Source organism: Egretta garzetta, unplaced genomic scaffold (genome assembly GCF_000687185.1).
Source record: "Egretta garzetta isolate BGI_Z169 unplaced genomic scaffold, ASM68718v1 scaffold56, whole genome shotgun sequence".
Lineage (NCBI taxonomy): Eukaryota > Metazoa > Chordata > Aves > Pelecaniformes > Ardeidae > Egretta > Egretta garzetta.
The window spans coordinates 7,052,825-7,066,700 of NW_009260182.1; the positions used below are offsets into that span (position 1 = coordinate 7,052,825).

General features: G+C 49.5%; 1 protein-coding gene across 3 annotated transcripts in view; it reads left to right on the forward strand.

Annotated features, from left to right (window-relative positions):
• PDLIM1 (PDZ and LIM domain 1) overlaps nt 1-13,876 on the forward strand; it is a 43,992-nt gene continuing 30,116 nt past the window's right edge. Inside the window, exons 1-2 of one of the 3 annotated variants that reach the window (XM_035897330.1) lie at nt 1-20; nt 10,414-10,565. In XM_035897330.1, the coding sequence (XP_035753223.1) occupies nt 10,498-10,565 (68 nt within the window). In that variant the 5' untranslated portion in view covers nt 1-20; nt 10,414-10,497. Of the gene's footprint in view, nt 21-2,340; nt 2,474-5,675; nt 5,695-10,413; nt 10,566-13,876 lie in introns of those variants that run through there. The other 2 variants (XM_009642019.2, XM_035897329.1) reach the window with 2 other exon arrangements.

Consider the following 13,876-nt stretch of genomic DNA (forward strand, 5'->3'; position numbering starts at 1 on the left):
GAAGTTCCCGTGGGCCCCAGGTAAGGAAGGGCCATGGGAAGTGAGATGTACAAGAACTTGAACTTCTGTGAACTGCCCTTGAAGAAGAACAGGATGGTGAAACTTGCATTTTTCCTAAATACCTCCTGCCCTGTGGTCTCCTGTGGTGGGGTGCTGCCGCCGGGAGGAGCCCGGATGCCTCGGGGGAGGCTGCCGGCTTGGGACCAGCAGAGCTGGCAAGTGCTGTCAAACCCACAGAGGGGGGGAAAGTTATTAATTTTCTGTGTAAACTCTTTCAATTACAGTAATAATGCCTCATTCTTCTAAAGCATTTTTTGGACATGAAAGCAGCTTTAGTGTAGGGGAAGTGATATTTACTTCATTGTTATGGTAATTGTTGCCATTTCCTTCCAGCAAAGGGCTCCCAGGCAGAAGTATGTCTGATGTCCTACCTTGCTGCTTTTACCTCTTCTCCTTGGTCGCCTTTGTCAGTGCTTATGGGCACATACCAGGGAACATAGATCAGCAAAGCAGCAAAAATAACCACCTCATGAGAAATTGTGACCCTGGAGACTAAAATGTAATAAAATAGCCTCTCTGGTGGTGGTGACGTAAATGCTGACAATTGGCAGCTCTTATCACGGCTCTCTCTTGTGGCCCCTCTGACATTTTTAATTTCCCCTCCAGGACTTCAAACCATTTATCTTAACTGTGGTTTGCTCCTAAGGCTCCTGGGCTCGTCCCCTTGGCTCAGGAACAAGGCTCTTGGCAAGTCCCCCCTTCACCATGTAAAAAAAATCTGCTTCTGTTTTGAAGAGTTTGATCCCCCTCGTGTACGGAGCTATAACTTTATTTTTCTTCTTGCTTATTACATTTGGTACCCGTGCTCTGACGAGACCGGTTTTGGGGCATGGAGCCTTCCTTTCCTCACAGGATGGGGCAAGCTCTGTCAGCGAGCTCTGGCTGTAGGACCAGTATCTGCTAAGGGTTATGAGGGCCTTGGTCCCACCAAGGTGTGAGACAGGTTGGGGGGGCTGTAAGCCTGTGATGAGAGCATCACCCTGGGAGCAGGGGAGGATGTGGCCGTCCCTCCCCAGCACTGTTATGAGTTTGCTTTGTGCTGCAGCACGTAGGCTGTAGGTCCATGGCACAGATGGGCTGGTGGGGAGGGCTGTTAGTGGCGGTGTGCAGGGCTGGGCTGCCTGCCCCGGGCCAGGCAAGCATCCTTGATTGCCTGGGAGCAGCATCGTCCTGCCACTGCCAGCGTGGCAACTGGGGTGTGCTGCGTCAGGGACAAGCCCCCTCTTGTGTGGCCAGTGGAGCCTGGCTCTGCCTCATCCAGGGCTGCCTGTCCCATTGATGCGCTGATGGGGTCACTCTGCTGTTCCGGGCGTGTGCTGGGGTGCTAGGAGAGAGGAATCTGTCCAGTCATGGGCCTGAACTGGGTGTCTTGCAGTCTTCTTTGAACCAAGGTGCCTAAATTCAGCCTGCATTGCCTGTCAGGAGTTCAGATTTTGCTTCTGGCAGCATTGTCCTCATGGTGAGCTCTTGAGCTTGTCTTGGTATTTATGACCCTCATCACCATTGTACCTCAGCTCCTCACTAGTGGCTTTCGGCTTCTCAAGCTCCCCTCTGATTGCAGGGAGGGTTTATCCTGACCATGCTGGTGGGAGGCAGCTCGTTCCCTGGGGAGTTTGGCGCTGCAGTCTTGGGTCCAAGAAGGATGAGGAGCACCAGTGCCATGAGAGCAGAGCAGCCTGGCTGAGAGCTTCTGGCTGGCAGCAGCTGCACGGCACCAAGGGCAGTTGTGCCTTAGGAAGGCAGCAGATGAAAGATTATGGTATTTCCACAGCTGCTCTCATCTTATCTTTTGTCACTGCCCTACCCCCCTTTCCTCTTGAACTATTTGTTCAAAAACACTTCAGGCTCAAATACGTCACGAGCATCTTCTCGTGCAAACGCTTCTGGTTCCTCGGTCACGTTGGACCAGTCTTCCCAGTGAGAGCCGAGTGTGGGGATTTCACAAGTGCTGCGTGTGAGACTTTCTTGTGGAGTTCCCTGTCTCTTCTGGAGGGATGCTTCACAGATGATTCAGGTTTACATTTCTTTTTAAAACTGTAGGGTTATGGTGGATGCTTTATTACAGTCTTTGAGCAGGAAAAAAACCCTTAAATTGGTCAGTGCAGTGAACCCTAGACCTACTGGATCGCCTTACAGGAGTAGGAGGGACCCTTGGCTTTATCAACCCTTTAGATGACACCATGGAATGAGTCAATGGGGTAGAGTTTTTCCCAAATCCTTTCTGAGCTGGGGACGGACACGCTGCAGGATAACAGTGTCTGTGGAGTTGCCCTGTGCAGGGTGGTTCCTGGTCAAATCCCAGTGAGATTGCTGGAGGAAGCAAGTGTGGTGTTGCATGAGGAGACGTGCTGATGGCATGGAGCTGGCGGAAAAGCAGGGTGGTTGATAGACGCCATCCCCCTCCATCCCTCAGGTAACATGAGCTATGTCCTGTTTGGTTGCCTCTGATTTTGATAAATGTTGGGGATTTGTGTTTTCTGCTGAATACATACATGGAACTGTCTGATAAAACTTACTCTTGAGCTGATTTTTGTGGTTTGTGCTAGTGGTGTGTTGAACATCTCACCCAAAATACGGGTGGGGGGGAGTTTTGCTTTACATTTTGTCATGTCAGGAGCCCCCAGCTCTGTTAAGGAGGGGTGTCTGGCAAAGTCTGTGAAATGTTGTGTTATGAAACTGAGCATCTTCCCAATGAAAAAGCAGTTTCAAGACAGTCCAGTTCTGCAGATATATTAAAAAGATGAAATCTCAGTGTTGTGCCTGTTGCTGATTTTGACCACAAAAATGTGAATTCAACCCTGTTCAGTCTATTTCATCTATTGATGGTATTTTAAAAGGTCAGGATTTATAGCAAGTACAGAATTGGAAGATAATCGGGTATTTCCTGGGTTTGGGGTGGGTTGGTTTTTGGTTTTTTGGTTTGGTTTTTGGTTTGGTTTTTTTTTTTTTCAGCATGGCCCCCTGAGCCAGTTCTATTAACTTAAAACTTGATCTAGTGATAAAAGAGGACTTGATAGTCCAAAATCAGGCACGGGACTGAATGCTGTGGTGTGAAAAGGCATTGGGTTTGACTTTGGGACTGGCTGATGCCTTTTTCCCTGCTTTCAGGAAGCAGCAGAGCACAGGTACCCTGGAGCCCCTGGTGAGAGGAAGCCCCGGTGGCAGGGGACACCTTGCTAATGGGCAGCTCTCATGGGGGCTGAGCTGCTCAGAGGGATGAGTGTGGCAGCGGCCGCAAGGTCACTGTTGTCCTCTGAAGCGTGCCAGGGCTGCGCTGCGTGGCACAAGTGCCTGCCTCAGAGCCAGGCTGCAGCATCTTCTCTGGATGGAAAGAAAGAAAAATAACCTGCAGCCACGGTCTGAGTTGCGGGGAGAGCAGAGCTGGGCAGGGAGGCTTCTGTGCCCAGAGGGCTGGAATGCCTCCCACTCTGCCAGAGGAAACATGGGGCATGGCGGATGTGACAGGGTGTAGGGTTGGGCTGGCTTTCCTCCTCGTCCTCATCCCGGGGAGCCTTGGCTGGTCCCCGCCATGTGCACCGGTGACTGCAGTTCCTCTGCCGCCCGGCCCAGGTTTTGTGCCCGTAACGGCAAATATGCGGTGTTACACTTGGCTCTGGTTCTGAGGCTGGCTTGGCAGAGGGAGTCAGCCGGGGGGAGCTGCCGGGGTTTATAGGAAGGTGAGCGTGGTTTTACGCTTCCTGCGCTGCTCTTGCGTTGCCACTCCAGGCTGCCGGGCGGGGTGGGGGTTGATGTTTAGAGGACAGCATGAAGCCTTGTGCGTTTGCTGCTTGGAGAGAGTCCTGTCCTGTGTGTCTGAGTGCGTGGGCTCTGGACAGCACGGATTCACGTCCCCGGTAATGCCCCTGCAGAATTCCAAGTCAGCGTGAACCCTGGTGACTGCTGGGGCTGGACTAGCCTGTGCTTCAAAGATACAAACTGCTGCTGAGGACAAGAAGGGACTTTGCTGATCTACCTGACTGCTGGTGCTTGGATGAGAAGAAATCATCCTTAATTGTAGCAGTGGAAAGCAACAGAATTTTCCTGCAGTAAAGACAGCACTTTGGGGCACAGGACAGGCTTGATCTTTTCCAGCACTGTTTCTTGAGTGTGGGGGGCAGTTTCATCTTTAGAAAAATGCTGAAAAGAATTGGGATGCTAATCCACCACCTTCTGCCAGAGCTATGTGTAGGAGCAGTGCCCTTGTCTCTCCTAGGAGCCAGAGTTGTACTTTCTGCCGTTCACCTTTTCAGACCAATTTGCCATGGATTACGTGGCAGATTGGTGTCACCAAACTTTGGAGTACCCTTTTCTCCATCCCTCTTCTTTGAGTCCAGTATCGTTTGGTGGGCTACATCTGGCCCATCTTGTTCTTGATGAGTTCTCCAAAGAACCTAAAGAGAGAAGTCCACGTCGGGAGGGCATGTACCAGCCCTCGTTGTATGCGAGAGCTTTAAGCCCCAGAACTTAAATTGACAAAGGGAAATGTTGGACTTCTTGGGAGAAAGAGAGTCCTTTGTATTCCGTGGTCTGCTTGTTCCCAGGTGTCAAGTTATGTGTGGTTGCAAGCTGTCTGGTACCTTTCGCCCTCAAAAATCACTTTATCCATCAAGAGATGTATTTGGCTTGTAAAATGCCTTGGCTTTGGAGGGTGCAACATCCAAATAACTGCAGCAAATGGATTTATTTTTTTCAGTATAAACAGGGAAATGGAAGGAGGCCTTAACTGCATAAACAATTGATGTTTTTCTGGACAGTGACACAGTGTCTTAAATGGTTGCTGATTACTGGACATGTTGTTTTGTTTAGAGGATGAAATAAACCATCAGGAAAGGCTCAGCTGATGAGCAGCTCTATGTAATGTTTTTGAGGTCTTGTAAGAAATTTTTGTATCAGTATAAACAGGGAAATGGAAGGAGGCCTTAACTGCATAAACAATTGATGTTTTTCTGGACAGTGACACAGTGTCTTAAATGGTTGCTGATTACTGGACATGTTGTTTTGTTTAGAGGATGAAATAAACCATCAGGAAAGGCTCAGCTGATGAGCAGCTCTATGTAATGTTTTTGAGGTCTTGTAAGAAATTTTTGTACTGAAGCTGTGGAGCTGCATGACTCCTTGACCACCGGTTGTGGATCTGTCTGAGCAAATCATCTCACCTATGTCTTTTTACACCGCCTTCCTGAGGTCAGTCCTTGCTGTGTCTAATGCCTTTTCTGTGTTAATCATCCTCATCTGGCCATCAGAAATGGGCAGGAGCTGAGGGCAGGCAGGAGAGCGAGGGCGAGCTGGGCTGCTGGCTTGGCTGGGCTGATGCTCAGGGGTTTCCCCGGCCAGGGGCATATCCCCCTTCCTTCCCGTCGCCTGGTGATGATATGGCCTGGGTGAGCTTTGGGCTGCCGCAGGGCTGGACCATAACGGTGCAGAGAGCGGGAGCTGCTGGGGCGGAAAGTCTCGTAGAGTTGCTTGTGAGGAACCACCCTGTCCTTCCCCCCTCCCCTAAAGAGAAAGGGTGGGGAACGTGCTTGCCTGAATTTTCTCATAGCCTCTGATCTCGGCTGACCCAGCTGCATGCTTTTGCTGAGAGAAGCTGTGGCTGCTTAGCATAATACTCCAGTGCTGAGGACATTACTCATGGTAAAACAGCAGTGTGTGTGGGTGGGGAGGATTAAACTGAATGTCAGAGATGTCTAGTTGTCACTGGTGGCTTTAGAAGTATGCTGCTGCATGTCTGTGCTGTCCAGCAAAGTGCAGCTGGGTTTTCCTCTCAAGTTCTGATAGGTGCTGTTTATCCAGATCTGTTTCTTGGCTGATGTTAATTTTCTGGTTTCTTATCTCTTCATCGGGATGTGTGTCTAGGTGTGGAGTGATGGGTGGTGCCGGAGGCTGCAGGGTCTGTGAGAAACTGTGAAGGGCTGATGGCGTGAGCAAGTGGTGTGCCTGAATGGATGGGGGAGAAGGCCAGAAAGAACTGAATGGCTTTTAGACCCACCCGTCTATCTTGACTCACATGGAGCTGTGTTATGCTGCTTTTCATAGAAATGCTTCCCACCCTTCCTCCCTCTCATTTGCTGCGGGCAGCAGCTTCCCTTAATGTGCCCGTTGCTGCCTCTCAGATCCTCGCCTGCGGAAGGAATAAAGGCACCATATATCCCTGTCCAGGGACTGCAAAGCTTGTTAGGTAGCGTGTATTGAGGCAATTGCATCAAATGTAAAATGTGGTTGTGTTTGGCTAGCTCTGGGACAGACAGAAGTTTTATAAAGAGGGCCTGGGAGCTGGGTAAGCAGCCAAATATGTCTCATTCCTTCTGCTAAATGAAAGAATTTTCTATTGTAAACGTGCTTGCCCAGAGACTAGCTGAAGCCTGGGCACACTGTAGTAGAGTCCTCTGTCTGCGGCCTGGCTGCCAGTGCAAGGGAACAATAGCAGGCAAACCACCTGGGAGACAGGAATCTGAACTTTGCAGAGTCCCAGTGGTGCTGGCAGGTGGAGCCCAAAGTGTGGGTGCAGGGAAGGTGAGGGGGGCAGGTAATTTTTCTACCCTTCTTGTGATTGCAGAGCTTTATATGTGTGTGTGTGTGTGTGTGTGCACGTGCTCATGTGCTTATATACACAAAGCTGCACTTTGTAGTGTAAGAAAATAATGTAAGTTTTTCTTCTATCCATACTAACCCTGAATCTGTGGGACCTCCTTAAAAAGAGGGGTCCAAGCCCCTAACTGGGCTAAACCATTATCTGCTACACTGAGCTTTGTGTGAGTAAAGAGTGCATGATCGAGCCCACAGATTATGGGGATTATCTGTTTCTTCCATATGCTGGCAAATGTGTCTGAGCTGGTATCAGGGACCTAGTTTGATGTGTCTGGTTATAAGTATCCGGATGGTTTCTGTAGTAACCCAGATTTCTTATACAGAGATGCCAGCCGAACAGAGCATCACCGCAGGCACGCTCTGGTGAGCTCTGGGACCTGCTCTGGGTACGGTACGAAGCAGTACTGCTCAGCCTGTCTGCTCGACAGCGAGGTGACCTAATGGCACAGTGTTACACGATTGCCTGGGAGCAATTGCCACGAGGCAGGGCATGGCTCCCTTCCAAAGGAAGCCCTCGGGCACGATGTTACACGGTATGCAGAGCTTTATTCCCCCAACGACAGTGTCCCTGGAGCTGGGGGGGCTCCTGGGGCCCTGTGGTGCTGCCCATGGCCCCTCTGCCAGAGGCTGCTCGACCCCAATGGGGGAAGCCCAAGCCAGTCGGGGAGCTGTTCTGAAGGAGAGAAGAGGCTATGCCTTTGCACGAGACTTAACTTGTGCAAAGTTGTGTTTGCAGGTTTTGTTCCTGGCAGTGTCTTTCAACCCCCCTCGCCTTCCCACGCAGAAGTGCGGCTGTATGTGCTCGCTATCGGGTCACCCGCCTGTGCGAGGTGTGCAGGGCAGGCCGGCCGGCCCCTCGGCCCCTGCTGGTGTCTGCTCCGTGCTCAGTCAAGAGGGGAGGGAAAAGGAGGAGGCTGGTGCAAAGCTTTTAAGTCATCGGAGAAGAGAGCCAGGAGCAAAGCTGATTCACGCGTTGCAACACTTAGTGGATACCTGTGAGCCTGACAGCTTTTGTTTGCTTTTGGAGTCCTTCTGGCTGGGTGGTGTAAGCTGGCTGGTAGCTGTCGGTGCTCCAAGTGCCTCTGCCTGCCCCACCAGCCAGACACCTGCCCCTGCTGCTCGCCATGGACCAGGGAGGGATCTGACAAAAATAAAAGCAGCAAAAGGTCTTCCCTGTGGCAGCTCTCTGCTCCTCACTTAATAACACAAATGCTTTTTGCTTTCCTGACTTAACTGGTAGGTGAGCAAATCTCAAAAGCAGCGTTGATGGCACTGAGATAAGCCCAGACCTCACTGTGAGGGGGGAAGGGAACGTTATTAGTAGCTATTAATCATCCTAAAAGGATGGGGGATGGATTCTCTGCAGTACCGTGCCCTTGCGCAGACATGTTTGCTATGAGCAATCCTGGCAGGGAGTACGAGCTGGATGTTGCAGGGGAGCGGTTTGTGGAAGGTTGCATTTCAGGGCAAGTTATTTCCAGAACTGAAGAAACTGGATTTTAAAACATGTTTCCTTTTGGCAAATTCACTTACCGTTTTCATTACCATGCATCCCTGTGGCTTCCCCTTAGGGGAGAGGTTTGTGTGGTACCTGAGCGGATATAATTGCCCTTGTGCTACCGGTGGCTCTTAACTGATGGAGAAGGGCACTCAAATTTCAAATCCTTCTGAACTGGACACAGAAGGGGAATGTGGCACTGCAAGCACTAGCAAAGCGCTGAGACATTCCTGCAAATGCCACTCGCTCACCCTGATGGCTCTTGGGGTTTCTTCAGGAGGTTTCAGTATTTCAGCGTCCCTGGCTGCTCTGGCTCAGCTGCTCCTTGTGGTGTGGATCATTTCTAGCAGCCTGCCACATGTCGTGTCGATTATCAGTCTTTAAATGCAAGCTGTACAGCTGCGCCTCCAGCAGCGTTCCAGCGGCGGTGTTAATCCACCGTTATTCTTGACTCCTTGGCAGTCTTGTCCGATCAAAAATAGTGATAGTGTGCTGAGCCCGGTGCTCCTCTCAGGGGTGAGTCATGCGCCCCGCTCCCTCCTTTGGGAGCAGAGGAAATAAAGGCACTGAGAAACCCAGCGATTTGGTTAAGGTCCACAGTGCGTCTCCTGCAGACACCCTCCGGTGTAGTGATGTCTTCAGGGATCTGTCTCATGGTGTCTGAAGCAGCAGCTCCCAAATCCAGTGGGACTGTGAGCCAAATCCAGTGCTCAAGATTCCTTGGTGGCTGCTAGCTATCCCTGTCGCAAGGTTTACATGACGGCACTCTCAAGGCAATGGATCCAGTGCAGCGGGAGCAGGCTGCACTTGGTGGTCTTGTAGGCCACCAGTTGGCTGCAGCTTGGGAGATGATGATCTTCACATTTAAAGCAGATTTTCTATATCCATCTGGTGGCTTGTCTGGTCTTTTCATTAGCACTTCCTCTGTTTGTCTGTAGTCTGCTTACAGCACTGAAGTGGTGAGCAGGTAGACCAGCACTATTTGGTTGACTCATCTGAAGGTCTTAAGGTTAATGTTCAGTACCTTGGCCAACCTTGACATCTGTGATACACATCTGTGTCCTTCCCTTTTCTGTGAAATACCACCCTAGTAGAGAGATGAAAAAAGAAAGGCATCGTGTTAGCTTCCTTCTGGTTAGGGAAAATACTCCACTACAGCTGTGAGGAGATGTGCTGAACAGCCTTGAGTTTGGCCCAGGGAAAGCAGCGATTGCAGCTGATGTGCAACACCTCTAGGAGGTGAATGTTTCCCTAGGGGGAATGATTTGCCATCCAGTCCCACGTTAGGAGACTCTAAGTCTTGTGAACAATGTTTATTTACATCTGACCGCTCTGCTGTGTTTGCTCAGCTGCTTCCCAGCATGCTGAAACCTAGCGTGAATGTGTAGCATGAATACCACTTGCAATGGGCTCATAAACGAGGCGTGTCCCAGCTGCAAGGCATGTTTTAATCTGTACTTACGGCTGGGAGCAGTCCAGCCTTCTCATTTCCTCAGCCTGTTAAACAACTGATGAAAGCCCCCAGTAATTGTTATGCTCCTTCTGCAAAGTCATTAAAACGGCACAAAATCTTATGTAGTGTTTGCAAAGCCACAAGCAAATGTGACATTCTTCACCCTCCACCCAGGCAACAATTTTGGCCCAAAGAGGTCTCTGTTGCTAAGCGGACACCTCTTCAGCAGAAGCAGGGGAAAAATGAATGAGCTGTTCAGTTGATGAGCTTGAAAATGCCAAGTTGTAGCTGGGACCTTCTTTCTTCACAAGGGGTACCATACTGGTGGCAAAGGAGATCATGGTGCAGACAAAGGTGTTTGTGATTGGTATTGATTGTATTGCAGTGACTCTGGTGATGCTCTTTTCTGTCGCCTCTGGTTTTAGAGGCTCAGGCTTCATGGGTGTCCTCAGCATCTTCTGTTTTGGAGAGCACTTCTCTACCCAGCAAAGAGCAGAGTTGCTTTCAGTATGTTCTTGCTCTCTAGCGTGAAGCCAATTGCCTTGAGTGAAAATACAATTTCTGTTATGTGCCTGTTGTCTCCCTCAAGTTTCTATCTGTGGGTGCCAAAACAGAATTCTGCCCCTAACTTTAATACTGAGAGTATCCAACAGGTCCAGATAGATTTCTGCTGAGAATTTACTTTTATTAATTTTTACCTCCATGCTTCCAGGTAACCAGCAAGAGAAGGCCCGAGTGCTCCAACTGTTTTTCAAATATTTCTATGGAAAGCTGCTCCCTGGAAAGTCCATTCATTCTTTTTGTTTTCTCTTAGGTGACTCCGGGTAGCAAAGCTGCAATAGCCAACTTGTGTATAGGAGACCAGATCATAGCCATTGATGGAGTGAACACGGATGACATGACTCACCTTGAAGCGCAGAACAAAATCAAGGCCTGCACAGATGAGCTAGCTCTGACAGTCAGCAGGTAGGTCGCTGGGCGAGACTGGGGATGGGCAGAGGGCAGGATGCGAGTTGGGCAGTAGCTGTGTTTTGGTTTGACAGCAGACCTCTCTGGCTAGTTTGTTTAATTTGACCTGTTAGTGCTTTGGCTGGCCAGGCGCTGGATTGCAAGAGGGAACTGCATTTCAGCCTTTAATCCTAATGCTGCTTGCATTTGCTGCACTTTGACCTGAGGAAAACAACTTTCCCAGTGAGAAATTGGCTGATAACTTGTGGCAGAGGCTGTCAGCCTATTCTGTGGCTCCTGACAGCAAGAAATCAAAGCCTGGTTTCGTGAAGGCTTCAGTCGTAGCAGAGGAGGTACAACCAGAGATCACCTTTCTTCCAGTTGCACTAATTTAGCAGTTAAAACATATGGTTGTATGTTGTCCAAGCTATTAATTGCCTAGTTTTTGCCGTACCAGGGCTCAGAAAGGTTGTACACCTTGGAGCCTCTTGATCAAAGAGCACTGACGGTGCTAAACAGTGGTGACCCAGGCTGCATCAAAGTGCCTGTCAGGCATCAGTCCCTCATCAGTCCTGAAAAAATCAAGGCAGATGACAGCCAAGCCCCAGCCCCTGTCATCAGCGTGGAGCTCAGGCTGGCTTCAGCCTTCCCACCACCTCGGGCTGCAATGCAGTGGACAGCTTCAGTCCTTTCCCCAGTCGTGCTTTGTGCTTGGGCTCTCTTTGTACAGAGAAGAAATGGAGCCTGGCAAGGCAAGGGTCTGCTTTGCATTGACCCATTGCTTCTCAAAAGTACTGGAGCCTATTTTTTGGGGGCTAGGGGCTTAGTCTTCCTCTTGGTTCAAATTGCAGCCATGGATACCAGCACTCCTTGAAGTCAGATGGTAGATGCATCGCGGCATTTCTAGTTGCTCTGGAGTTTTTTCCTGCAGCCACCTTCCCCCAGAGCGATCGTACATCACCTTCATGGCAGATGCAGGGGAAGTGCTTTCAGGAGTGCAAAACCATGCCTCAAATGACACAGTAGTTCGGTTGTTCAGGGCTTTTCTGTGATAAACAGAAATCTTTTACTGTAGTTTGGATAACGCCGGGAGTTCGGCAGGCATTTCCCAGTTCAGGAAGAAGCAATGGGTCTTGGCCAAAAAAAGCCTGACAAGTCATTGAGGGAATTCACAGAGGGAAGAAGGGAGCACAGTGCAGGCAGTGTGAATGGGTGGTGAGCATTGCAGCAGCCTGTTAGCCCCAGAGTTTCTCATACTGGCCTCTAACTTGGCAGCCTGTAATCTTCCTCCAGTGGAATGCTCCCTTTCCTCTCCGAAATATCCGGCCGCTTGACTTGGCAAACCAGTGCCATGTGGTTCTGGCTGAGAGAGAGGAGTGGAGGCAAGGGCTCTTTCAGCCTTCAGGCAAGCTCACTCTTACAGATCATTGAGTCTGTAAAATGTGTTTGCTAATGTTAATTACAAAGCCGTTAACTTTATAGCTACCCCATGCATATTTCATTGGCCTTGGGCGTGGAAGCTGCCCAGGGAGAGATTTCTAGCTGGATGTGCAGCTGCGTAAAACCACGCAGGGGCTTTGAGTCAGCACAGCCCAACTCTTTTGCAAGACCCCCTTTCACGAGGTAGGATGTGCGTGCGTTGGACGCTTGTGCTGCTGTACTGATCGATGAGTACTGCTGACAAAATGGCCAAGGCTGTCAAGACCTCAAGTGAAAAGCAGCGATCTAACTACTTACTCACGTTAGGGTGGATTGCTCTGTGTAAAATCTGCTTTAGATGATTCTAGGGGACTTTTAAGTCTTTGGTCCTCCTCGTTCTTTGGGAGTTAAGTCCTGCTTAGAGAAGAATTGGTTACTTGTTTGGAGATTAGATAGCCGCTAGAGATGTGTTTGGATCGGGGAATATGGTACTGCAGAGCGCTTTCTCAGAGCAGAAAGCTCTTTCTTAATGCCAAAAGAGAGTCGTGTGTATCGTGTGGTCTTTCCTGGTGGTACTCTGAGAATATTTTGCCCCTAGCACCCAGCTGTCCCCTTCTGGGCCCCCATAACTGTGTTGTCCCAAACGCAGCCAGACCCAGCGGTCAGAAATGCGGTGTAGTCTTTGTTGCTGAGGCTGGAGCCCTTCTTTACTTTGCAGTCTAAGGCCAAGACCTTAAAATGGTAGATCCTGAGAGGAGCCCTTGAGGGGTGACATAGAAGGCGTTTTGTATCAGCTGGAGCCCACGCCTCATCTTCCTGTTCAACTTCGGGTGGAAGAAATGGGCGAGGAAGGCAGGTGGTGGCCAGCCCTCCTCCATGCAGAAGGGAAGAGCATGGCTATTGAGGTCTTTTGAAAGCATAAATCTTTAGAGACTTCTAATTTCATATCTGATGAATTTAAAATGATTCCCATTTAAATGATTTCATGTGCAAAATGCTGTCTGACCTGCATTTGGGGTGGCAGCCAGGGTTACGCCAGGAGGGATTTTACAGATGTGGGTCTGAGCTGGCATTGGGCATTTCAGTTCCACCAAAGGGTCAATGCTGTGGTGACAGTGGGGACTTCCTCTGTGACTGTGCTGTGAATGCTAAAAGTGCACGTGGGTTCAGGAGGAGACTGGATGAATTTGTGGAAGACAAATCTATCTTAAAGGTCTTTTCCAACCTAGATGATTCTGTGATATTATATACCACGGCAGTATCTCTGCAGCAGAAGGCCCTTAAGCTGCAAGCAGCTGGGGGCTGAGAGAGCGTTTTAGGGAAGTATTGCGCTATGCTTGTTGTCTTGTGCTCTTCTGCGGACCAAAACCAACTTTATATGTGTGTGTTTTGCATCCATGCAACCCTCTTCTCTTTTAATGGTAGCTGAGCAGTTAAAATGTCTTCATGTTTGGCTGTACTAACGATTGTTTGAGAGAGGTGTAAATACAGAGAACTGAGAGGACTTAAACACTTCTGGTAAAGGAAATGCTGTTTGCACCATGTACTTGATTGTGAATATCAACAGCATTCCAATGTTTCCTGTTTCGGTATTTTCCTTAACGGTGGTAACAGTCCAAAAATATTTCGGATCAGATTGTAGGCAGGAAATCTAGTCTAACACATGTCGCCATTAAAAATGGATCAAATGACTAGCTAAAGGGAACACGCCTGGTCTGCTTTTTCACCCAAAGGTGCAAATCTGTTAATTTCCTAGGATTTAAAAGCAGCCACAAATTGCTTTCTCTGAAAATGCTTTTCAAAGTGGCGCTACCAGGTGCTTTGCTGTTTGACGTGTGAAGGGAGTTGGAAAGGTCTGTTTTCTGCCTCAAAAGTGGGTGTTCAGCAATGTTGGCGCATACCCCGAATTC